This window comes from Opisthocomus hoazin, chromosome 6 (assembly GCF_030867145.1).
Source record: "Opisthocomus hoazin isolate bOpiHoa1 chromosome 6, bOpiHoa1.hap1, whole genome shotgun sequence".
Classification (NCBI taxonomy): Eukaryota; Metazoa; Chordata; class Aves; order Opisthocomiformes; family Opisthocomidae; genus Opisthocomus; species Opisthocomus hoazin.
The window spans coordinates 34,773,213-34,799,889 of record NC_134419.1 but is presented as its reverse complement, the minus strand read 5'-3'; the positions used below and the strand labels follow the sequence as shown (position 1 = coordinate 34,799,889).

General features: G+C 43.5%; 1 protein-coding gene across 1 annotated transcript in view; it reads right to left on the bottom strand.

Moving 5' to 3' along the window:
- HMCN1 (hemicentin 1) overlaps positions 1-26,677 on the bottom strand; it is a 195,460-nt gene that overhangs the window by 25,435 nt on the left and 143,348 nt on the right. The window contains exons 55-84 of the mRNA XM_075422725.1: positions 26,271-26,384; positions 25,124-25,311; positions 24,190-24,286; positions 20,262-20,423; positions 19,074-19,187; positions 18,745-18,947; positions 18,430-18,511; positions 18,168-18,299; positions 17,800-17,949; positions 16,230-16,389; positions 15,506-15,630; positions 14,411-14,594; positions 14,147-14,244; positions 13,632-13,910; positions 12,852-13,042; positions 11,618-11,699; positions 10,694-10,830; positions 7,478-7,619; positions 6,276-6,420; positions 5,295-5,422; positions 4,726-4,882; positions 4,431-4,552; positions 4,064-4,228; positions 3,746-3,853; positions 3,103-3,240; positions 2,815-2,949; positions 2,276-2,545; positions 1,672-1,862; positions 1,085-1,298; positions 390-524 (exon numbers count right to left, since the gene is read on the bottom strand). Coding sequence (XP_075278840.1) covers positions 390-524; positions 1,085-1,298; positions 1,672-1,862; positions 2,276-2,545; positions 2,815-2,949; positions 3,103-3,240; positions 3,746-3,853; positions 4,064-4,228; positions 4,431-4,552; positions 4,726-4,882; positions 5,295-5,422; positions 6,276-6,420; positions 7,478-7,619; positions 10,694-10,830; positions 11,618-11,699; positions 12,852-13,042; positions 13,632-13,910; positions 14,147-14,244; positions 14,411-14,594; positions 15,506-15,630; positions 16,230-16,389; positions 17,800-17,949; positions 18,168-18,299; positions 18,430-18,511; positions 18,745-18,947; positions 19,074-19,187; positions 20,262-20,423; positions 24,190-24,286; positions 25,124-25,311; positions 26,271-26,384 — 4,548 coding nt within the window. The remainder of the gene's footprint in view (positions 1-389; positions 525-1,084; positions 1,299-1,671; positions 1,863-2,275; positions 2,546-2,814; positions 2,950-3,102; positions 3,241-3,745; positions 3,854-4,063; positions 4,229-4,430; positions 4,553-4,725; positions 4,883-5,294; positions 5,423-6,275; positions 6,421-7,477; positions 7,620-10,693; positions 10,831-11,617; positions 11,700-12,851; positions 13,043-13,631; positions 13,911-14,146; positions 14,245-14,410; positions 14,595-15,505; positions 15,631-16,229; positions 16,390-17,799; positions 17,950-18,167; positions 18,300-18,429; positions 18,512-18,744; positions 18,948-19,073; positions 19,188-20,261; positions 20,424-24,189; positions 24,287-25,123; positions 25,312-26,270; positions 26,385-26,677) is intronic.

The window sequence follows — 26,677 nt, the reverse complement described above, 5'->3', positions numbered from 1 at the left end:
TGAAGCCTGAATTTCAGCCTGTTTTGACTTTTACCATTTAGCCACAAACAAAGTATCAAATACTAGGAGTAGCGGTTTTAAACTGAAAGAGGGGAGACTTAGATCAGATATAGGGAAGAAATTCTTCACTCTGAGGTTGGTGGGACACTGGCTCCGGGTGTCCAGAGAAGCTGTGGCTGCACCCCTCCCTGGCAGGGTTCAAGGCCAGGCTGGACAGGGCTGGGAGCACCCTGGGCTGGTGGAATGGGTCCCTGCCCATGGCAGGGGTGTGGAATGGGATGGTCTGTAAGGTCCCTTCCCAACCCAAGCTGTTCTGTGATTCTACTACCAAAATCGAAGGCAGCGTGAAACTGTCCAGCAGTGACCACAAGCACTGTTATTCTACGTACCTTTGACGTACACAAACCCAATAGCTTTGATGGAGCCAACTGTGTTTTCTGCTGTGCACACGTAGGTACCAGAGTCATCTTTAGATACTCTTTCGATAACAAGTTCACTGTATCCATTTACACCATCGTATTGTGCTGAAGGGAGAACACACAGCCAAGGGTTACTTCCACTCTTTTAAACGTATACATCTCGGTGACTGGTGTGTCGTAAGACCGTGGGAATTACAGCACTTTTCAGCCACACAGCTCAACGGCACGGTGCCATGTCATTTCTGAGGCACCTCAGAAACGCAGAGAAAGTCACTGCTATGATGTGTGCCCACAGGCACGTGTTCTCTGAAGCTGGCCCCTGATTTCAAGCTTTGTGCATCTGCATTCTATGAACTGCTGAGGTTTTCTTCATAATTGAGAGAAACAGCATTAGTTGTTGGATGCTGAGCAAACATCATCAGATACTGAATGTTTTTAACGCGTTACATTATTGTCTACAGAAAAGGAACAATTTCTTAATTCTCTTCCTTACAGATTTTTCTCTTTTTAATTACAATTGCATAATACTGAAGCTATTCCTCACACGATCCCTGCCTAACAAGTATATGACATTTTTTTCTTTTCTTATCCTAAACTAATTGCAATGCTGCGTGGGGGAAAACAACTCTAGAGCAGAACAGCCAGTAAGACGCAGTGTTACCCACCTGGAATGATGTTATTGTTAAAAGTCCAGGTTATTCTGGGTACAGGTATCCCAGTTGCTTTGCAAGTTAATCTGAGCTGTTCTCCTTTAGTCAAAGCTACATCTCCAGGCAGCTCAGTAAAGGCTGGAAGTACGTGAACGACCAGGGTGACGGTGTGTGTGTCTTCTCCAGCAGCGTTGTTAGCAATACAGGTGTAACTGCCAGAATCCTCAGGCTGAAAGAAAGCACGTTGGGGACATTTTAGCTGTGGTATATCCTATACAACACTCCCTCTGGTAACGGTACGAGAGTCTCAACAGGTTTGGAACAAGCATTCAGCGGAAATCCTCAGCTGAACTCTTTCACTTCCTCTACATTTGAAAGATGACCTACACTTCTTTTTGCCTTTCCTGAGAATTTATCACTTCAAGTTCTTCACAGATTTTATTTCTCAGTGGAAAATGAAATGTTTCTAAAGACTCTGGAATATTGAGAGCAAGAAAACAAAATACAACAAAGACTAATCCAGGAGCGGGTAAAAACGAAGAGAAGCAGGGTCTTACTACTGCCAAACCTGTCAAGTCATCGGTTAGATTCGGGGAACTTACAACAACGTTGTCCAAAATGAGGTCTCCACCTGGCACAGCCCGGTATTTTCCAGCTATCTTTGTTAACAGCGCATTGTCCTTCTTCCAGTTTATTGTTGGTGTTGGAATCCCGTCAGCCACGCAGGACAGGACAGCCTGGGAGTCCTCTGTGACTGCGTACTGCGCCTCCGTGCTGCGAATCTTGGGTGGAACTGTGAGAAGGTTTATTAAAAAGATTCACCTCTATACATTCTCCAAGCACTCCTGTAAAAGCATACAACACCTGATCTTCTGTACTGTTTCTTGTCTCCATCAATGGCTACCATTACGCATGCCAGAGAAATGCATGAAATACTTGTAACAAAGTGTAAACTGAGTTAAGGAAACCACAGAATCACAGAATGGTAGGGGTTGGAAGGGACCTCTGTGGGTCATCTAGTCCAACCCTCCTGCCGAAGCAGTAACGTTCTTCCTAAACTCCAGCAACTGGCTGATCCTACAACCCAAAAAACCTCACCCATGAAGCAGCACAAATTTCCTGAACTCCTCCCTTACATCCTAGCTGCTCACCCTCGGCAGGTTCACGCTGTGAGGAAGCACATTGCTTCCGCCCAGTCCCACGTACCGTGCACAGTGAGCTCCATGCTAGAACTGCTGGACCCTGCCAGGTTTGCCGCTACGCAGGTGTAGCGGCCGGTGTCACCAGGCTGGACAAACACAATCTGCAGAGCACCAGTGCTAAGAATTCTTCTTCTAATGGACTCCGTGATTTGCTGTCCATCTTTATGCCAGCTGATCTCTGGCCCAGGGTAGCCTTCAGCCTCACACTGCAGAGTGACAGACTGATCAACAGGAGCCACATATTCCTTGGTGTGGGACTTGACAACAGGAGGAACTGAAAAGAATAATGAAAATTTTGAAAAGAATTAGACGTTGTAAGAAGCATGGAACGCTTCAGTTCTTAGTGAAAATAATCCTAAGAGCACATTTGGATCCTCAGGTAGACAACTGAAGGGAATAAACCTCCGGGGCTCCATGCAGCATCACACCAAACAGGAAAGCATTAGGTCCATTTCTGTTGCTCAGAATTGTGTTTTTACTAACAGAAAGCGTGCACAAATTTCCTGTCTGGAAATCACTACAGGAGTTTAAAAGATGATTTACCTTGAACTTTCAGTTTGATCTTCCCCAGAGCAGTGCCAGCTGGATTTTGAGCAACACACATGTAAGTGCCAGCATCTTCAACGGCTGATTTGGCAATCTGTAAACTGCCACTCGGAAGAACCATGTAACTGTTGCCTAAAACAAATATAAATATGACACTTGTTTTGTGTTGTTTTTTGTTTTTAAATGAATGGGTTCCTTACATCTTAAGTCTGAACATTCACAAAAGAGAAAACAAGTTTCTGAGTTCCAGCAAGCAGGCTGGCGCTGCGGGCTTTAAGAGGATACCTGTTGTGACTATGTTGATGCCCTCCTTTTGCCAGGTGATTACGGGCCGAGGCGTGCCAGTGGCTTCGCACGGCAGTAGGACGGGGTTGTTCACAATGACATCCAGCGTCCCTGGCTGCGTGTGGATAACTGGTGGTTCTGCAGAACGAAAGACAAAGGAAAATGCAATAGGCTTAACCTCCAAAGCTAGAAAATAACAGAAGATGCTAAAAATCGCGTAACCTGAGAGCCTGAGAAGGCCGAACGAGCAATGGCTGTATTCTGCCACCCTTGCAAAGAGCTCAGTGGAGTGCTCTTCAACACCACAAACATGCTCAGCGTGAGTGCGGGTACCGAACACGGCCTCACTGCAGGCAATTTGCCATCACAGACACTTTTTAATTTAGCAAAAAGCAACAAACCCAAAATCTTACAAAAACAAAATGGAGCAGCACAGACTGGGGGGTCCGGCCCCCGGTACCCGAGCTGGAACACGCAGAGCGGCGACTCTGAGCACTCAGCGCACCCACACGACAATTCAGCTGAGCAAGACGCTGCTCGTGAGGGCCCGCGCTGGCCTCCCCAGTGCTCTGCAGCACACGTACGTGTTACACCGGCAGTGCTGACTGCCAGGGTGCCCTTTCTCTTCAGCTGCCCAGCTTACCCTGCACGCGCAGAGTGGCGTGTCTGTGAGCCGCGCCGGCCGCGTTCCGGGCCACGCACGTGTACCGCCCCGCGTGTGCCAGCTGCGCCGCCGGGATTTCAACAGCACCTGCAGCAGAGAGAGCGCATGACAACCTGCAGCAGTCCCCGGTATTCGCAGTAAACTCCGTGACACCATCTGTCTTACGAGGTCTGTATTTTTATTCTAAGAAATTGGAGAAGGGGTGTTTGAGGGGATTGTTCGCATTTATTTACTAGGTGTGCAGAACTGCACCCTTTCCCTGATTTTCTGCAGCTGAGCTCCAGTCACACACAGTACCTGAGGACAGAATTCTGTAGCCATCTCCTCTGGGAAGCAACTTTACGCCATTTTTGGTCCAATGAACTGAGGGGACAGGAACCCCTGACGCGGTGCAGGAAATTACTGCTGGAGACAGCTTCGTTACCAAAAGGTCTGTGGCTTCATCTGCTATGGATGGGGGCACTACAAATGAAGACCAGTGTAAAGATTACTTGCCTATATTCATTTTTATGAATCCTTGGAAATAACTTGTCTTTCTTGGGAATACCAGAGACTTATGAATATCAGTATCGTAAAAGAACGATAGAAAAATCTCATCTCCGCATTGGAATGCCCCAAGGAAATTCTGGGTGCCATACACATGTAATAGCAGTATCCCCTCTACCTTGAACAGTGAGCTCAACTGCTCTTTGATCTTCTCCTGCATCATTTGACACAGAGCACTCATAGACAGCAGTGTCATCCACCGTGGGAGAAATGATTACTAAGGAACCTGAAGACAGAAGTCTGAACAAAGACAAGAGAAGAAAGGAAAAGCCATTGAAAAACTTCTTTTCTTCTCAGGTAATCAGACCACTGAATCTGCAGGCTACACAAGATTATATTTAAGCATACCTAGATTTTTAAAGTGCCAAAATCATCCCCGAAAACTTTAAACCCCCAGTGAAAACATCTCTCACCTGTATGTATTCTGGTTCTGGTCAACACTAAGTAGATGCCCATTCTTTTTCCAGCTAATTGCTGGCCTGGGAATCCCAGTGGTTTCACAGGGCAAAGTGGTCTGCACATTTACAGTAACTGTAACATTGGTATGTCCCGGAGCAATAGTGGGAGGAACTAAGGACAAAGAAAGCCTAATTATTCAGAATAATTATATATATATGCACACACACAGCCCTCATACATATATAGAGAGAGAGCTGAACTGCCAGAACACATTTACTTGATTTTTTATTAAGAGTAACTCGTCAGGAGTAAACTTACTAAACATAGAGCATGGGACATGTCAAGTCTTTCTAGTTCCAGTCCACAAGGAATAAATATTTCATTTTCATGAACACTTGGGTTCTATTCCTAAAGCTGTAAATTTCTTTTAGTTTGTTGGTTTTTTTTTCTTCAAACCACAGCAACTAAAAAGGGGCTAAACTTAAAAATGGATCTGGCAATACAAGAAAAATTATATAACTGGACTTCAGACTTGTAAAAACACACACACATATATGTATCTCTCTAAACCCAAAACTTTTACCAAGAACCTGCAGGTCAGTCCGTTTGCGCTCCGTGCCGGCTGCATTGGTTGCCATACACACATATCTCCCTGTGTCCATAACGTGCGCTGCGTGGATGTGCAGAGATCCGTCCTCTAACATGGAGTATCTGAAACAAAGCCATAAATGCTTTCGTACTACCCACTCAACAGACCCATGGGCTATCCTGGTAGCGCAGAAGGAGGAGAGGACTCGGGGTACACAACCAATAGCCTGGCACGTGGCGTCTTCATTTGGGCACAGTTTTCTCATGCACTGCACTTCTGACTTCACTCTTTCCCAGCACACCCATTTCCCAGGGAAATTATGAAATCTAGCTGACACAGTGACTCCACATAAGTGATGACAGAGTTGCAGAAAATATCCGAAAGCTCTTTTTTATAGTTTCTCATCTAACATTAAGACCCCCTAATTAATGCTTGTACATTTTCTTGTTTCTTTGAAATACAACTGAATTCTTTAGCATTTGCTCAGTTGTAGAAAATGCCAAACTACTTCCTCTTAAACTATCAGAAGATAGAAACCATTCACTGTGATAAAAGTTGATACTAGAACATGTATAGGAAGTTTTATATATTAGAAACTACAGTGTACACTCAAGTAGCTTCTATTCTGCATGAAACTGCTTGATTTCATCCCAAAACTCCACAATTGCTTTTCAAAGTCTTTAATATTGGAAGAATTACTATTACATTTGGTCATCAAAACAGTTTTTCATCCTTCTTAACAATAATAGGATGAAACCTTTGGTACTGCTACCTTTCTGTAGAACTTTTTTATATTACTGTTTCTACCACCGTAATTTCCACGTTTGGGTCTATTGAGAAGACAGTACAAAGATTAGTTCTGATCTGTGAAAACAAAACTACTTTTACAAGTCGCAGATGTCTAATTAAGCTTTCTGTGATTAATATATTCTTAAAAAGCAACGAAGAATATTCGTGCTGACTTCTGTACAATACCTTGTATTGTTTGCAGTAAAAATAGCCCCATCCTTCCTCCAGGTAATTCTGGGGGCTGGTACCCCTTCGGCAGCACACTCCAGGACAGCAGAAGCATTTATATGCACAACAGCAGTCTGAGGACTGCTTCGGATGGTGGGAGCCACTGTGAAGGGAAAAATCGCTGATGGTATAAGAAAAAAACTTTAGGCTGCAACGATCGAAACTAACACATGAAAACACAGCCGCAGGACCAGGTACAGGGAGGACTGCAAAGACAGAACCAAGTGTCTTACCATTTTGTGTCGTGCGCGGTAATTGCCACGATGCAGTGGGGAAAGAAAAAGAAAGTTAGTCTGAAATACACTGTAAAGATCATCTTTGCAAGTTACTGCAAAGGCCATTATATAGCTAAAACAGTGAAAGGGTTCAGCGATTTAATTCAGCAAAACAAGGCTGTGGTGATACCCTTGCTTCCTAATTACAAATCCAGGAGAAAAAAGAATTTTAACTGGACCAGTAAGGACAGTCCTTAGTGGAGGCACAGTGTAATGCAGCTACATATGACTGAGTTGTGAGCCGAACAGAAATAGGAAAGAAGTTTCTCTTCGTCACTTGAGTGTGAGAACAGCATAGTTTGTAACCAGATGCGACACGATAAATAGGTTTAAAGCGAAGTTCAGGCCTACGGTAGTACAGGGCAGGTATGGAGATGCCTGGGGCCCTTCAAGCCCGGTCTTCCTGCTATCTCCCGCTTACAGGTGCGGAGAAGCCACCACAGTTTTCAAGTAACTTCCAAAACTGGTGGGCAAGCCAACTATGAAACCCAGTACCCCAGGGTGCCAGGCAAATGCTTTGAAGGAATTTCCCTGAATTTGTCCAAGAGCATTTCTCAGTCCTGGATCTGGGCGTTCCTTCTGGATGCCTCCTGACTCCGTACCAGGATGATGGCTGATGCGCAGCCCCCTCCGTCAGCAGAAAGCACAGACAGATGGAGAGGGAGCCATGGTGAGTCCCCAGCAGGTCCCTTAGCGTGGGGGACAACTGCGGACTCGGCTGGTGGCACACATGAGGCAATACACATGGTCCCCCAGTTTAGACACCACCTAAGTGGTCAACGCTTGGCTGGAAAGAGACTGCTAATGCTTCTCTCTCGCCGTTTGAACTCCTGCAGAAACACCACGCAAAGATCAAAATGCACAAGACTGGATCCGTGATTTTACCGTGTACTGTCAGCACGAACTCCCTGGTCGTTCTTCCTGCGACATTGCTTGCCACACACGTATAGCTTGCTGTATCGCCGAGGTCAGCGTTATTGATCTGCAGGTATCGCCCACTGGACAGGATTCGAACTCGAGGAGTTCCCTGAGGGGAAAGAGAGAGAGTTTGACAGATTTAACTCTGCCATTGTTCCCTTTATGCAGGTAGAGCATTCTTTGTTGCAGAGTAATAAAAGCCACGAAGGAAGGCCAAAGGTAAACCAGGGACTGAATTCACTGCTGCCTTAACTCTGTTTACGTCCACGAAGATAACAGGGTAAACAAAGTTTTGAAAAATTATCACTGCTTAATGGCTCCCCCTTGAAACCCCTACTGTGAGTTGTCCCTGAATAAGACAGCTTTTTAGGCTACGTAGCAAAAGGGCTTTTGAGTTTTCATGGCCAGGGGCAGCTAATAGCACAGGATAAATTTATTTTTTGGAAAAGTCATGCACACTACAGGCAGAAGAAATACAAGTTTCTCTAAACTGTTCTTCAAACAGCACAGCCTTGATCAGGTGGGAGCCAGCACAAGCTTAGCCTGCTGAGCTTACTAGCCAGCATTTCCGAGTATGCGGATACCAGCCTTCCCAGTCCCCGGTGACTCCAGAGCACCCGCTGGGCAGCCATCTGAAGGCAAAGCGTTTTTACCACAACCAGTCTGGACCAGATCCACACGGAATACTGACAGTAATATCAACTACAAGCGTTCAAAAACCTGACTGGATGAAAAACAGTAGAAAAAGACAAGAAACTCAGTCTTTTCCAGTATGTGCTACCCCCACTTTAGGTGAAACTGGAAGCTGACATTCCCATCTGCTCTTCTGGCTAGCAGATCCAAGAATAGCCACTGCCATGGAGTGGCGAACCTCCTCTGGTTCTGCACGGGGACCCTGGGGCACAGGTCTCACACCAGGCACCAACTCGGCAAGCCTAACAATGCAGAATTAACAGCAGCGCTGGAGCCTCGCCGGTGAAATGATTCAGCACCAGAGTGGATGACAGACACTCAGGTTTTGGGTAATAACCGGTGTTTCCTGCTGAGTATGCAGCCTATGCTACGGTTTCTACACACAGCAGCATACAGATGACAAGAAACAGGCAATGAAGCTGTCATTTAATCCTCGTGCTCCACTCAAGGTATGTCAGAAAACCCATCTTTGAAAAAACACAAATTCAGCAAGCCTTTTAGTGTTTAAATAAAGCCAGATTAGGTCAAGATGCTCCCACCTGATTTGCTTAACACTCAATGCGCATTTCAAAAATCGGTGAAGAGTGCAAGGACTCCAAAGTTGCTAGAGGCCAGATCTTTCTACAGTTCTGCTACCAAAAACAGTGGTGCTGCACAATTACATCATTAAGCACACAGAGGTCCAGAGCAGACCTCAACATCCACACGGCAGAGGACAACAAAACCAGGAAGAATGACAGCCTCCACCACAAGGCCGTTTCACAAAAGCAGTGACGATTCAAATTCAAATAACACCACAGTCTGAAAACCTGACTTTCTCCAATCCTCTCCTGTCACTGTGAAACCTCTGTTTTTCCAAGGTAAAGAGGATGATATGCCACAGAGCACCACTCTTTTCAGACCCAAGGAGAGCTCTTTCCCAGGTGCTCAGTATTAGTAGGCTATTACATTGCTTTGAGGTTAGGAAAGCAACCAGGCATTCAGGAGGACATTAATGTTCTCCTGATATCTGGAGTATATACTTATATAAGCTAAGCTGAAGAATGAAACGGATGGTAGGGAACAGAATAAACCGAAGTCTGCTACTTAAAGCACACGTGACAAACCGAGAATGTTATGTCTGAACTAAATTTGTATCACAAATGCAGGAGGAGAGCTAACTCAAGACATTGAAATTGCCTACTCTGTTCTAAATCAAAAGGCAGGGGACTGACTGGCCAAGATGCCTCAGCCCTCACATACGGATGTGAATTCATGAGGCAAGAGGAGACGAAAGTTAATTCACAGGTTACCAGCTGAGTACATACATCTGTCACAGTATTTCTCCACAGCTTTGTTTTCTGGTGAGTATTTGTAACAGTGGCTTCTTTCCATGGTTTATTTTTATTAAGTACTGCTTTTAAAACATAAGCTTTCCAAGGAAGACTGAGACAAAAGAAGTATTCACAGACTTAACTTCCAAGCCGTGTTCAGTCTTGCCTTCATTAAGCAAATCACTACCCAATTAAAGAACTGACCATTCAGAAAAAGAGTGTTTCTCCCACACTTGTTTCTCGCTAGTTCTGCTGCTATATTCAAGGTAACATTCCCTAGCAGCCCTTAGTAAGGCATAATCTCCCACCATATTCTTATGTCTTCCGCTAATATTTCATTCTTCTGAATTTACAGCAGAGCAAGAGTCTGAGGAGTGGCATGTCAGAAGGAAAGCAAACAAGCAGAACGTCGGGCAAAGGCTACTGATAGACTACAGTTAAGGAAGACACAATTCATAAGCTGAATTTGTTTCCTCTTTATTAATGAATAAAGATCAACTAAGGGAAAATTATCAATTAATTAAATTCAATCAAAAAGTGAACTGAAATTGTTGAGTTGGAAAGCATCTGGTTTTTGAGCCATCTCGAGGAAGAGGATGGGAAATAAAAAATTCTTTCTGTATAAACCACCCTCATCTTGCCAATTGTCTCTCAACCAGCAAAGACTCGATGCCTTAACATGACACTACGTGGAATTCCGAGTGAAAAAGATGCATTTGATACAAAACTGTGGGGATTAGCAACCCATTTTCTCTTCTTTTTTTCCAATGTTAAGAGTTTTAGTTCCTTTCTAAATGCCACTAGAATATGAGGACACATAATATACCCAAAGGAAACACATAGTGCAGTCTTTTCTCAGCTACCTTTCCTGGGAAGCCATTCAGGAGTATACCGAAGGCTTCTAGCATTGCTCAGAGGATCCAGGAGGAGCAAGGGATCCCCCTAAAGGAAAAAAGAACAAGTAACAGTGGGATGGCCACTTCACACGCTGGCTAGCTCCAGGTGCTCATTTAGGACTAACTGCAGTTGTACTGGGGCCACTCAGCTTCTCTTGAACTCAAGGCACCGTAACCTGGACTGCACTGAAGGGGCAAGTGAGTGGAATAAGAAACCTCACGCACCATGTGTAAAAAATAAAGGGAGCAAAAGACTAGTACAAATAACGTAACCACTGTACCTCTAAAAGCTCTCCATTTTTAAGCCATGAGATTGTCGGAGGTGGCACAGCATCTGACTTGCATTCCAGTATAACTTGTCTGTTCTGCAACACAGTGAGGTCCTGTGGACCACTGGTACCAGCAATGTTAGGAGGAACTGTTGCAAAAATTAAGAAAAAAATAAACACCACATTAAAATTATTCATTGAAAATTTCCAATTTATGTTTAAAGTTTAAAACAAATGCAAAGCTACAGTATCATTAATTAGTTCTACTTTTCAATACCCGTGTTAAACATACCACATCTGTAGTGGTGAACTTGTTTCTTAAGTCACACACTGGAAAGTACCGTGACAGAAATCAATTTAAAGTTCATTCTCAGTGAACATATCAGCATTTAAGCCAGACAGAGCAGAGATCACCAAAGTTCCATAAACTGTTCATCAATAAACATGGGAGCTATAATCTTCAAAAATAAACTTGAGGCATATTGTAGAACTGCAGAAGTCCCATTTATACTTCCTTTACTGTCATTACATTTTATGTATTCATTTCTAAATACATTTCTTATCTTTTTCTACTGAAAAACTAAGATGATCATAGGTATCAGTATACTTCACATCCTTTTTAGTAAGCGCAATAAACTCAATCTAACTGAATACTGATGTCTATAACCTTCCTAGGTATTCAAAATACAAGACTTGGAATTATAACAGAAATCAGTTGCATCAGGTGGAACTTTCCCTTTTAACTGTGTATCATGTTCAGAATAGTTACCCTTATTCAGAAATGTCAATTATGATCACATGGTGTAACATCACTTTCTCAGAACACATAATATTTCTTCTTTAGTAATATGTAACTTGTTAAATGAGATACTGATACATACCTTAGTAGTTTGCGGTTTGAAGGAATAAATTTTCTTTTTCCTAAATGAAACTTACCATGTACTCTCACTAAATATTCCTTATCGTCATCTCCTGCTGGGCTAGATGCCAAACACGTGTATCTTCCTGTGTCCTCCACCTAGAAACACATGACCAACTTCAGCAGAAACCTCAGAATATGGGAACAATTCAGAAAAACTCTGAAACACAAATACTGACAACTACATATAACAAGCAGCACTTCAGCGCAAACAAAATAGATAAGGAATGCCTGAAAATAAATTAATAAAGTTCTTGAAAATGTCCTTATTTTACCATGGTGGGATTGTACAGAGATGGCTTAGGAGCTGCAGGACCCCATAAAATCTCTCTGGGTAACGAGTCTCCAGCAAGAACCGTTTTGCTTGTGACGCTTTTTGCAGCAGGTAATCAGTAAAGATGCAACTGGCTACAGGCATCCATCTCAGCAAGGGCAGTTCTGCGTCCTGAGGAAATCTTTTTATGCACACATACTCATTAACACTTCCATGCTTTCTCCTTCCTTGTAAAGGGAAGGAGTGTTTGCTTTACAAACAACACGAGCAGCAGCCAGACCTGAGCCCTGTCCCACTTCTGCTCGGAGAACTTCAGTCTGGCTGTCCATAGCCAAATACAGCCTTAGTTTACTGGTGCAGGTCTGCAAAGGTTATTTTTCCCTGAACTCTTTTATTGTCTGAACTCATCGGAAAGTCGTTTTATTGTCTTTATTTATTTTTTCTTAATTTACACACAGATGACTGCAAATGCAGTTTTTCTCTGTAACCTATGACTTCTACACGTGAGAAGCAAATGGCTGTTAGGAAAATCTGAGCTAACGCAAAGAGAAGCAAGGTCGAGGAGGAACTATAAAACACAAAAGAAGGAAACCAAGAGACAGTAACAAGAGTCAAACAGGCAGGACAAGAACAAAGAATAGATTACAGACACAGACTTAAACCAGAAGTAAACCCAGGGAAATACAGGAGTCCCTAGCACTGATTGTTCTGCTTTGTATCAAGGAGTACCGATAAATAAAAAAATGACAGAACTCTGAAATAAACTTGAGGTAATCATGCTCAGCAGAGGCAGAATCGCTTGGGGGCTCTCCAGTGCTTGCTCTGTGTGGGAAAATCCATTCTCCTACCATGGAGGCAGGTGGATGAGGTTACAGAGGCTTTTTGGACCATCTCTTCGGATGGTCCTCATAGCAGGCAGCTCTGCACACTCCTCCAGGGTCTGCAAAACTGAGCCTGATTTGAAACCAATACTCTACCTGAGCACTGGTTATTTGAAGGGCTTCTCTTAGGACATGAACATCATCATTCTGCGGAAGCGGGCGCCCGTCCTTCATCCATGAGATTTTCGGGACTGGAATGCCAGAAGCGATGCAGGGAAGTTCCAGAGGGTTGCCAACAACAACGGAGAGCTCCTCTGGTTGATCTGAACCATTGATGAGAGGCGGCTCTGGGGAAGGAAAAACATCCCAGTTCTTTGTTGACTCAAAAAGCCTGTAAAACCCGATACACATTCTTGTGGTCAGAGTTTGAAGAAACAGACTGCATTAGTATTATTTCTGGCTGTGCCATTAACTCACTATCTTCTGTAATTTCCACCTGTCTCTGTCTGTTAATCTGCATATTTTATGAGTTGGAATTATTAGTTAGAAAAATGTTTTCATAATCCCAGGTAAAATATGTAATATAGTATCAGTGAAGATTTATATTAGCCCTTTAGCTGTTGTACCTTCAGCTGTGCTATCATTCTGTCATGCTGAATTTCTACTAATCAAAGTTATTCATTTCAGTCTAATTACTTTGCAAACTAGTTCACTATTAATTATAGCATATTTCAGTACTCCTGAAATGTTGGGAAAAAATATATACTATATTACACATTCACACGTCTTTAGGTATCTTCCATTTCCTTATTTCTCTTATTTATCACAGACGTTTCTTGAAAACACTCCTTATGCGTTGAGATTTTTTAACTGCTGTCCTGAGCAGATGCTCCTTCATTGCTTGCATTTCTGTCCCACCAAGAGGTCAGCACTCACCCAGCACCCTCAGGGAGAAGTGCTTGCTGATGTCTCCAGCCTCATTGGATGCCACACAGGTGTATTTGCCCGTGTCGCCGGTCTCTGCTTTCACAAGGCGCAGGACCATGCCTTGGTTACTTGACGTCAGGTGAGCTCTGAGGCTTAACGGCCGCCCGTCTTTAAACCAGGACATACTGGGGGCAGGAGTGCCGTCAGTAAGACACTTCATCGACGCCGCACCACCTTTCACTACAGTCACCTCCTCCGTCCCTCCTGCGTTGTCCAAGCTTGGCGGTACTGCCAAGAAACAAAGATCTGGTTCATAGCGAGTACAACCCAGATGTTCATTCTGAATATAAAAAGTTGGAATGCAGCTACCCTTTTGCATTTCACCTCTTACACTCATATTTAGCACGTGTTAAAATTCACTTAGCAATTACATATTATTATTCCTTCTGAAAAAAATGTGACACATTACGGGTGCCAATTCAAGTAAGGACTCTTCTTACATAAAGCATTTCAGAGAGACTCACCGAAAACTTGAAGGTTGTAATGTTTGTTGTCCACTCCAGCCCTGTTAGACGCTACGCAAGTGTACACACCAGTATCCGATACCTGCACTCGGGCAAGTCTAAAGAGAAAGTCATTTTAAGCAAGCTGTAAATGGAATACATTACCTTTATTATGGCATGGTTTGGATCAAATTTTATCCTCGCTTCTAAAAATACTAGCAGAATTATGCTGACAGAGCAAAAGAGAACCAAAAACTCGGCTAATTACAATAGATGAAAACCAACCTGAGAATTTGCCCAGCTGACAGCAGCCTGACTTGCGAGGAGACAGACAGAGGAAGACCGTTCTTTAGCCAGTTTATCTGTGGTGGGGGTGTTCCAGCAGCAGAACATTCAATATTTAGCGAGGTGTCCAAGAGGGCAGTGAGGTCCTCTGGTGCGTCTTTATTATTGGCTATTGCTGGAGGAACTACATTTTGTAAATGTTGAAAAGGAAGATATTAAAACTGGCTCTTAAAATCATTCCACACATGCTGTCTTGCAGGAAATCCCGCACCTAATGGCCCCTAGGCAATTCCATGAGAAGATTCCCTTTTTTATAAACAGTAAATCCTCTAGCAATAATCCTGAGCACTAATATCCAGTTACATGTTAAAATCAGATGCGCTTCAGAATGACAGAATTGTCCCTTCAATTTGTCAGGCTGTGGCAGACAAGAGGGAGCTCAGGGCAGGAGCAGCAAGTGGCCAAGCCTCAGAGGGAACGGGCTCAACCGCTTCAGGGCCAGAGGGACGCGGCAGTCTGCCGCCACTAACTTACCTACTGAAACAACTCTTAAACAATGTGAAAGCAGGAGGAAAGTTAGTCTATTAGCTTCTACTTGTAGATGTTGACTTAATTTTTAAATGTGGAAAATTTCAAAACACCTTCTTTTAAACTCTAAATAAAGTATTTCTCAGGGGAGAGGGGACCTTTAACTACTAGTTCCCTCCCATACTACTTCAGTTTTAGCTGATGTACTTTGGAATTAGTGAAGATAAACTAATACAACAAAAAAGAAGTATCATAGTAAATCAGCCCCAAGTGTATCTTTCTCTTTCTGAAAAAAATCACCGCAAGCAGAATTCCTCTATGATGAAATACACCAAAGGAATTCATTTCTGTTTATCCCCAAAACACATTTACCAGCGATTTCAATCGTTCTGTCATTGACAGAACATCCTGTGTAATATACTGTGATATCTACGGTACAGGGAATTGGAAACACGTGCATGCAGTACTACTCTGCAGACAGGCATTCCTTTCTCGGCTCTCTCTTGGGAGCGCTTACAAAGATAGGATTATGGACCAGATTTCAGCCGCACATCTGTCAAAACTCACCGTATACGTTCACGTTGAAAATGCGGTCTTCCTCTCCCGCGGGATTGGTTGCCACACAAGTGTATTTTCCTGTATCAGAACGGAGAGCTCTGACAATGTTTAGCGTGCTGCCGTCTGGAGTTACTCTGCAAGGAAGGTCACAACACACAGGGAGCTGGTTTACGCAGTCCTATGACCTGGCAAATAAACTGTCCGTTTTCTACATTTAAATCAACAACCTCTATCCTCTTGGCAATTCGGTGAGAGAACCATCTTTTTTGCAAAATATTATCATTAGAGATAGGAAATTTTTCCTGTTTAACTTTGTATTAGGATTCCATTCCAGCCAGGCTTTTGAAGAACCCATAATGAAAAGCAGCAAGAGTAAAATGTTTCCATGTCTCGGATCTTTCCCCTCCAAAGGAACTTAATGGAACTTATTGTCCGTAACGAACTTTCATGAACCTGATGAACTTTAATGGAACTTATTAACTGAGAAAGAAGTAGATATCATACACTTATCTCTGTACAAAAAAAAATAAAATTAAAAAAATCGAAGTAGTAACGAAGTATACTAGATTTACAGAAGGTAAAGAGGGAGATGAAGTTCTTAACCCGGCTAAGCTAAGACTCAGGCCTTCTTCACACTCCCTCCTTTGGGCCCTCTTTTATGCTCCCTTTTTAGGGCCCTCTGAGGTTTAAAATTATACAAGAAGAGAAAGCAGTATCTGCTATTTTTGCTTGCCTTATTCTTTGTAAATCATCACTGCCAACTGTTTTTCCATCTTTCAGCCACTGCATAACAGGCGTGGGCACTCCATTGGCATCGCAGAGCAGCTGGAGGCTTTCTCCCAGGAGGACGCTGACCTCACTAGGCATTTCAGAGCCAACGATAGCGGGAGGAACTAGAAGTGCATGATGGAGGGAAGAGAAGATGCATCAGCAAGAAACACAAGTGAAACTATAAAAAGTTACATTGCGGTAGCTCATGAGTAGTAGCATTTATTGCAGTACTTCCACTCCAATCTAGTTGGGAAAGCATGTGTTATATTGTTTCTAGAGAGGGTTCCGCAAAGATAAATTCAAACCCACTTTAATCATTCCTTACACCAGCTAATTTACAAAATTATAAAAACATGTAACTTTGCCATTATATTTAATACCTACAGTAAGCTGCTCACACAATGCTAACATGCAAAAATATTATGACAACATCCCATTTCATCAAACATCCAATGCACTGTAACAATTAAACGCCTGCTTAACTCCTGAGCACGTCCTCAGAGCACAGGCAAATGCCCTGTTGCATCAGACCATCACGTCCCTGCTCACAGACACGCACTTACTGCAGCCTGAGCAGCAGCCCTTCTCAGCCGCTTCCCCCACAGAACAAGGGTGACAATCACGCTCTCCATCACGCCGAGACTGTCCATCTCACCAGTAAGTTCTGAGCATTTCAAACAATTTCGGTCACCTTGGATCAACCAGCCAGCTTGGTGCTCAGTTCCTAACCTCGGGGCAAACCGGCAGGCAGGGACGCACACAAACACCAGCACCCCCAAGAACAGCCACGCTGACGAACGGTTTCCAGCTCTGTTTGGCCGGCCGATGGCCAGCGAAGGCACGCGGGTGCTCTGGCACACCCAGCTCGCAGCCTACGCTGCCGCCTCCTCAGCCAGCAGCCACCGGCGCGGGCCAGGACCACGGCAGGGAGCTGCAGACCCGATACCATCAGCATCTCACTGGGCACGGGAGGGGACTAGCACAATTAATGGGGAGCAGTCATGAGCAACAAAGGAGCACAAAGGTGGCTGCAGCGTAAGGGTGACATCCAGGGAGGCAGGAGACAATTCTGTAGCAAATAAGGGTTTGTTATTCGAGCAGGAAAAGAAGAATCTTAAGGAAATTCTGCCAGTATTTCTTTGCTATCTCTTGCTATTTGCTATGGCAAAAAAAGCAAGAGGTATCCCTGCTTCTGAAACCGTGTGTGTGTGCTGCCCCACGCTCCATCAGCCAGCGCAGGTTCAGTGTTCAGCAGCAGGCAGGATGCGACCAGCAGCGGACACACACAGCCTTCCCATCGCTTTCAAGTTCTCCTGCAATCACAGATTAAGAATATTCATTTTCATGCAAATTTCTGACCAACAGTATACAATCCTCTAACTATTTCCCCCCCCTGGTTGCAGAGGATGGAAAAAATGGTCCAAGTTCTCTACTTTTCCACATGTTTATGTCATCTCTGTGTCCCTAGTACAGACAGTGTCACACTCCACCAGTTCTCAAACAATTCTGCCCACTGCACTCCCATGCCTTACCTTGGACAGAAAGCAGGTAACTTTTCTGAGCTTTTCCCTCTACATTTGAGGCAATACACACGTAGGTCCCGCTGTCGAGAAGCTGAGAGCGAGCAATCTGAAGCTTGCTTCCACCAGATAAAATATGAACTTCAAGGGAATCGGAGTTTTCTGGAAATATGGAAACAAGTAGTCATTCCAAAGCAGGCCTCAGACAGCAAACGCATCTTGAGAAATTTTTTCATCAAAAATTCAAAACAAAGCAAACCAAAGATTCCAATCAGCTAACATAAGAGTCTGTCTAGAGGCAGATGAAGAGGAGACGAAAAATAGACAGCAAATAGCACAAGGGAGAAAAAAGAGCAGAAAAGAGTGTGAGAGAACGTTACCTATTGGTTTTCCGTTCTTCAGCCAGACTAGCGCTGGCGGAGGAATTCCAGCAGCATCGCAGACAAAGGTAACAGGATTACTGACCGTTTCATTCACCAACACTTGCTCCGGGCCTTCGATAGTTGGTGGCACTATAAATTGGATGGAAGCAATAAGAATCGTTTGGTCACCAAAGATTTTTCCAAACTGATTTTGAATTGTCTACTCCACGATGCCTGTGGTATTACAATAGCTGCTGCAGATCAGGCAGAGGATGCTCACCATAAACGTTAAGATGGAAACTTTTATCATCTCGCCCTGCAATATTTATGGCTTTGCAAACATATTGGCCTGCGTCAGAAACCTAAAATAAAAACAAATTTTAAAAAACTTATTATGCAGTCTTGTTTTAATGCTACATTTAGACATATTAATAGCCTTTGCCTCTGCCAGCTCCAGGTCCTTTTCACAGAATGAAAGGCCTCCAGCAAACGCATCTCCTACACACAGCTAGCAGAATACACCAACAAAGAGCAAAATAATTGCTTAAGAGTAGCAAAGTAGTGGCCGACGCAGCACCCCACAAGCCTGGCCTACCTCTGCACCCTTGATTCGTAACGTTTGCCCATCCGCTAAGATCTCCACGTTTGCAGACTCTGAAATTATGCGCCTGTTCTTGTACCAGGTGACGACTGGCGGTGGAATAGCGTTGGATTCACACTCCAGCATCACCAGGGTGCCCACTCTCACGTTCAGCACTGTCAGTGAGGTTCCACTGTGGTCTTTGATGCTTGGGGGCACTGTAGAAGAAGCTCAGAGTTATTTCTGCCTCCGTTTTGTGGGAAGGCAGAAAACAACCTAATAAATACAAAATACTGCATTTTCAAAGCAATAGATACTATCTCAGAAAATTGTGAAAAACAAACCAAGGACAGTTAGGAAACTCTTCTTCTGACTTTCCCCAGCTTGGTTTCTGGCAATACAAGTATATTCACCATCATCGGGTAGTTTGGCTCGGGGAATCTGCAGAGTCCGAGCACCTGAAGGAGACAGAGAAGGCTTGAGATTTATGCTGTGGTTACTCTATCAATCTCAAATGCTATTTCAAAATTGCAGGTCCAAGGACTGAGCACAGGCAATTAAATTAACTGGAGATTCAAAAAAGCACTGCATTGCCATTGCTTTTAAAGGTTTCTTAATTTTTAAAAAAAAACCCCATCCAGCCAAGAGAACTAAAATTTTAGGGTAAACTTCATTAGTGCTGTTAATTATAAGTCTGGACAACAAATAGTCCTTTTAGACCTGTTTCTTCCATAGCTGCTCACTGCTGTCTCCTAACCTAACTCTGCCCTTTCCACGTAACTCTGCCACCACCCCATTCTTTATTCCCTGGTCTCACCTGTCTGCACTGGGGAAGCTCCTCACTGCCTGTGCCCCCGTCACTAATCTGTACAGGTGACTACAGCCAGCGAGCAGCTTCCACGTCTCTGCTTTGGTCTGTGCTGTAACACAGCCCCCGGGCACAGAACACCGGCCAGACGGGACTGAGCACCACAGCACGAGACCTGCACGTGATGCCCTGGGCTGAAGATACCCAGCAGGAGCAGAAACGATGCAGACACTCAGGGACCTTACTTAGGGAGGAGCTTCGAACGGTTAAGACAACCTTCAAATACACGGATTTCTTCCCGAGATACCAGCAGGGTTAATCCAGCTCCCCACTGAAGCCAAACGGAAGGCTTTCACTTTTTGTCATCTAAGCCAACAGAATTTATCTTAGCCCTTGTCACAATCTGTGATCATTTATTTGAAATGTGAGTCAAAGTGACTCAACTTCAATCAATACCTGTATCAGAGCTCATCTGTTACTTGACGTGCCCTCTAGTCTTTTCCACACAGTTTGTTTCAGTGCCTTCAGCCCAGCTAGTTTTCTTTAAAAGTGAACCCACCCAACAGCCAAGAAATTATGAAACACAGTAGGCCAAGTGTCTTGCCTACTCACTGGAGCAATTCTAAGAATACACTGGCTCCATAAATAATGGCCATCGCCCGTATCAAGACCAAACCAACAGAAGCTGAGTCCCAAGGCTATAGAAATAGCTGAGATTGCTCACCAGGCACAATAAAAGTGTTGGTGTTCGAACTGATCGGTTTGCCATTTTTGAGCCAGCTGAGATCAGGAGGGGGAAAGCCAGTGACCTCACAAGTCAGAGAGATTAAATTATTCACCACCACAGTCAAATTCTCAGGATTAGTACCAACAACACTTGGAGGAACTGCGGAGAGAAATACATTAATATTATCTATTGCAGTGCCAGCAAACAATATTCCACAAGATCCTGATTTACTGAAATAAAGCTGAATTGCTGAGTTTCGCCAAAGGGTCAAGTTGCAAAAATCTTTCATTTGCTATGAAAGGATCCACTGCTTTTGGGATCACAGAATCACAGAATGGTAGGGGTTGGAATGGAACTCTGGGGGTCATCTAGTCCAACCCTCCTGCCGAAGCAGGGTCACCTACAGTAGGTTGTAGAGGACCTTGTCCAGGCGGGTCTTGAATATCTCCAGAGAAGGAGACTCCACAACCTCCCTGGGCAGCCTGGGCCAGTGCTCCGTCACCCTCAGAGGGAAGAAGTTCTTCCTCATGTTCAGACGGAACTTCCTGTGCCTCAGTTTGTGCCCGTTGCCCCTTGTCCTGTTGCTGGGCACCACTGAAAAGAGCTTGGTCCCATCCTCCTGACACCCACCCTGCAGATATTTGTAAGTATATATTAGGTCCCCTCTCAGCCTTCTCTTCTTCAGGCTGAACAAGCCCAGCTCCCTCAGCCTCTCCTCGTAGGAGAGATGTTCCAGTCCCCTCACCATCCTTGTAGCCCTCCGCTGGACTCTCTCCAGTAGCTCTTCATCTTTCTTGAACTGGGGAGCCCAGAACTGGACACAGCACTCCAGATGGGGCCTCACCAGGGCAGTGTAGAGGGGAAGGAGAACCTCCCTCGACCTGCTGGCTACACTCCTCTTGATGCATCCCAGAATGCCATTGGCCTTCTTGGCAGCCAGGGCACACTGCTGGCTCATGGTTAACCTGTCGTCCACCAGGACACCCAGGTCCCTCTCCACAGAGCTGCTCTCCAGCAAGTCCGCCCCAAGCCTGTACTGATGCATGGGGTTGTTCCTCCCAGGTGCAGGACCCTGCATTTGCCCTTGTTGAACCTCTGGAAATATGACCGAAGCCAATCCAATGGTCACTCCTGCTCCTATAATGCACAAAAATTTAAACGATTCAATGACCATCTGCAGTCCTTCTGTGCTTGAGATCTGGGAAGGCTGATCACTTTACAAGAGATCCTGCAGCTCCTGCCTAACGCGCTGCCAATTTTAAAATGCTGTACTCATAGGACACTTGCCAAGTAAGGCAGGACAGATTAAATTTACCTTTTCAGGAGATGTAGGATGACTAGGTGTAATTTCTTCCTGATAATGTATTGTTCCCATTTGTTCTGAAATAGTCCATTTTCTCACAGAGAACCAAAAAACGCTTCCTTCCGATACAGTTCAGAGTGCTTTTGTTAACCAGACAAACCTGTTGTTTAACAGTGAGCTAAGCAGTTTAAAATTCTGGCACACAAGCATTGCTCTAAGGGGTGCATTTTTAAGCTTACAAGTCCCAGTATTTTTAAATACAAGAATATTTCAACATTTGACCTTTGTACAAGAACTATTGAAAATGAAATAACTGTAAATCTCTTCCTTTTAATAAAGCCCAAGTTTTAGTTTCCATGTTTTTGCAGTGTGGATATATAAAACACTTCAGAGGAAAGCAAAAGCATGTTCTTGGCTTTATTGGGTGGAAAAGTCATTCCAAAGAACACATGGAATCCTCTTCTTCAAAGACAGAAATGTGAAAGTATTTTGGACCTTATTCACCAGCAATACTCCAGCTGCTCTCTCTCACTTGAATGATATAAAACAGTCATTAAGTCAAGTTTATTGCTCCTCTGTGGCACTGCAGAAACAAGAGGAGTCAACATAAATGGGTGAATTCAGTCCATATTTTTCAGCTTGGAATAACTGAAGGTTATTTTCCTGATAATGAGTGTAAAATGGTTCACTAGAATAAACGTAGGATTCTGATCTGATGACATTTTATCGTTATTTCTATTTATTTACTTTTACAGTTACTTTCCCACAGATGTGATTATTGGCAGCGCAAGACAGTGGGCAATTCAATACACAGGGCCAAAACCCAGCTATCTTTTAATGAATTTTGTGTAAACTATATAAATGGTACATTTCAAATTCTGCAGCCTTCACGGCGTGTGCAAACCACTCGCAAAGGTACCACAGGTAATCTGCATACAGATGGCATACAGAGTTCAATTTTAGTATTCAGTGTGAAAATTACCTGTTTATTCTATATTAAGTTTAGAGGTTGGGATTTAAAAATTAGATACTTATTTTCAATATCTTAGAAGGTTTTATTTTAGTTTTAATGCTCACCTTTGAAACAAGAAGTGAACTTTTTAACTTATTAAAGAGCATCACCTTTAATATTTTATTTAAATTTATGGAATCACTTTGTTCCATTAGAGACATATGAATATGCTGGACAATAATGGTTTTGTAACACTGACAAAACAAAGATCATGCTGGTTAGTGATCATGCGTTTCCATCAGTGCTTCTCCCTGGGTGGTCCTGTCCTGAACAGCTATAGTCTAATTTTTCAAATGAAACTGTATTCAGAGATTAATAGACCTAAATTGGTACTACTGTTGAGCTAGAATTGAAGCTTCATGCAAATATTTCTTTTAAAATAACAGTATCAGACTCTAGTCCTTACAAACAAATATTTTAAAGACAAGGAGTTTAAGTTAAAACAGAAATGTCAAGAAAAGCAAAACATTTTGAGTTTAAAACAGAACTCAAACATCGGGAAATCTGGATAGACTCCACTGAAAGAAAAGAACTTCTCAGAGAACGACTCCAGGGCAAATTCTTCCCATGACAACACTGTTTCTAGCTAATTGTACTACTGAGGAGAAGGAAGCACAATAAATTTGTTTCATTTAGTATGTAAATTTGCTGCATGTGTGAATGACAGAAAAAAAATATTTCTTCTGTGTGTAATAACCTGAATCATCAAGTTCCTTGGATGCTGGTACTGCCTTTAAGCGAGAGAGAGAAGGCAGCACTTGCCTTCCATCTAGTGCATAACACAGAAGACTAGCTAGCTACAAGGATGTGCACAAGGATCCTGATCATATGTAGACGACTCTGATATCAGTCTCCACATTGTACTGCGAGAGCAGATAAAGGTGTAGCTGCCAGTATTTCTGCACAGGTTTTTAACACGTCCTAGTGCAGATGATGTTGTGGCAGTAATGCTTATTTGATCTTCAATTCAGAACAGAAAGCTGAAGGCGGTGGGAGGAAGAGTGGGCAGAAATAAAAGGAGAAGTTAAGGCTAACTCTGAAATGTTATTTCGATGTCCTGATTTTCTGAAGCTATTGGGAGAGGTAAGGGTAGATGGTGGAGAGACAGTTTTTTAAAATAGTGGAAAACGTTTTAATTTCTTGATTGTATTTGTTTTAGACTTGCAATGTCAAAGGCCCAAATTTATTGTAATACTATTCTAACTCAATAACAACAAAAAATGAAAGGAATCGAAAGGAATCTTACAGCAGAAATGAAAAAAAAGTAAGCTTTTACAATGCCGTACCTCTTTGTTATCAGTTTGTAATCCATGAGTGCAGGGCTGAGCAACACCTACATGCAGAGCGGCTAACAAGGCTCCCTCGGTACTGCTTTCCACCTCCACGGAATACGTACAAAGACCCGAAGCCATGGGGCATCCCAAGCTATGTTTTGCCCAGGTACTTTAACGCACGTTTGATTTCTAGTACGCCAGAATCTCCATTACAGCCAGTAAGACAACTTACACGCATACAGCTCAGTACGTGCCAAAGCACTCTGCTAAAATTCACGCATCCAAGCTAAACGTTTGAAAGAAGACAACCAGCAAATGATGGATTATTGTACTTACCGTGAACATTTAGGTTAAAATACTTTTTGGCACTTCCAGCTACGTTTTCCACAATGCAGACGTACCTGCCAGTATCTGTTATTTGGGAATTCAAAATCTAAGAAAAAGAAACAAGACTGTTGTTGAGCTAATACGTAAGACAACTTACTGTTAAAGCATCAAGTCTTGGTGTCTCCCCAGAGACCTTCAGAGTCTTCGGGACCTGCAAGTCTGTAGGGTTCTTTGGGTTTATTTGGTTTTTTTATGAATGCCTTTGCAGTGTTACGAAGAAGCCAAGCCAAAAAACTTCCACTGACGCTACTCCTTTCAGAATCTGTTCTGCAACTCTGTGCATCTCACACCTCCAGAAAAGTCAACGTAGTATCTATCACATTAAATTCATTCAAGATGAGTAACAAAAAAACTATTAATAAAATGGTTGTAATAAAAATCATAATGTTCTTCTATTTTATTGTATCCTTAGATCATGCCATGAAAACGGAGAGACCTAAGCTCAGCGCTCTGTTTTAAAAGTTTCACCCAGCATCACCCATTGACTGGGGGGGCAGGGGACATCTTCTTCAGGATTCACTATCTTCTTTAAATTAAGAAGCACATTTTGCAATAATTAAACTCTGTTAGGGAAACCTAGGCAAAACTGACAACAACAGGTTGCTCCCCACAACAATCAGCAGTATTTTAAACCACGTGATTTCACCGATGCGGCTCACAGCATGACCACAAACGGTTGGATCAGCGCCACAGAAGGAATGACACAGGAGGGGGAAGCAGCAGCTGAGGGACAAGGACAAGGGACAAAAACTCTTGAGGTCTGCAGCACCTTGTAGGGGAAAAAAAAAAATCAGAACCATATACACTGCAAATCTAAACAGTTTTGTCTTTATGGGCAGCCTGTGACTGCGACGCTAAAAATCGGTTGTTCACTAAGAGCTACCTGCAGCCTCCTTCTATTGGACAAAAGTGCGTGTTTGTCGTCTTCGGGCAGGAGGTGGCCGTCCTTTTGCCAGGAAATACTTGGAGCAGGGCTGCCACTCGCAACACAGTCCATCACCGCAGCCTTGCTCACCAGCACAGTCACCTCTTCGGGCAGGTCCCCATCAGCTCCACCGATGGATGGCGGTACTACAAGAGAGCAAAGCGTGGTAGGAATGCTGTGAAGTCGTATCTCCCAGTGTCTTTTGTCCTTTTTGGTTTGGGTTTTTTTTAAGATTGCCTACCAATCTTTCAGATTGGGTTTTCATAAGAAAGTAGGGAAATCTTCAGTGAATGCAGTGAAAGATAATCAAATCCCAGGAGTAGTTCAGCCAGAACTAATCGGTATAACCCGAGGGATGGCAGAAGTACGATTGTTCACAGCAGCCATAAAGAAGAGGTGAAAACTCCTTTTCCAGTGAGTCCGTCGTGTTCTTTGCTGCCAGAACAACAGAGGACTTCCAAAGCAGGCCCTCTACCTAACAATAAACCCGTGCTTTCAGTGGTAGATACAAAAATAGAGGTAAAGAAATGAGCGCTTCCCAAGGCAGAAGCCCTGAGTACACCAACAGACAACGCAGGCAGCACGCGAAAGCTTTCCGTGCAGTGTTTGTCAACAGCTCACACCAAACGGACTCTGCAGGCATTCAGTGCTTATCTAAACCATCAACTCCCTTGCGCCTTTGGGCATCTGGCAGATATTTTAGAAAACTGTGACCAAAATAAGGAGAGAGAAAAGTCTCGTCGGTCAGAATTTTGAACTGGAAACTGGACAGGGAACAAGAGAAACCCGGCTCAAACCTAAACCTGCACTTCCACATGTACTTTTCTTTCTGGTGAAGTGTGATAGGGAGAACAGAATTGAGTTCCTATAACGACGGACTGAAAACATACTGAACTAACAACATTAACACTATTTTCATGCAATTCTCTGTATTTCTACAAAACTCCAGCACCTTACATAAACACATTAATTTCATAGTTCACAAATATGCAGAATTTATAAATTTTAAAAACATTTAAGTAAACCTGAGCTACAATCCTTCATTAGTTTCCACAGAACTCTTCTTCTGCTGTTAAAAAGGAAAAGGAAAGGGGGAAAAGCTCACCGAGCACGCGGACATCATAATGAATGGAATCCTCCCCGGCTTCGTTCACCGCCACACACGTGTATCGGCCGGCATCGCCAGCCTGCGCCCGTGGAATCTGCAACACTCGGCCTCCTGGAAGGAAAACACATTCACGATTTATATGCAGCATCAAGCAGTTTCCATCATCTCCACACCAGATTTCACTAGCGACCTGAGCAAGCAAATTTATGACTGGTCAGCATTTGTTCTGAATTATAAGTCACTAAGGACTTCTATTTCCCTGCTACTTTTCCGACTGGCAGATACTTCGTATTCAGCAATGTTCATACTGAAATGTTAGAAAAGAGTAATTAATTCCACAGAAAGGAATAACATTCTTCTGGAATCTGCAGCCAGACGTTATTCTTCAGTCAAAACTGGAAGTA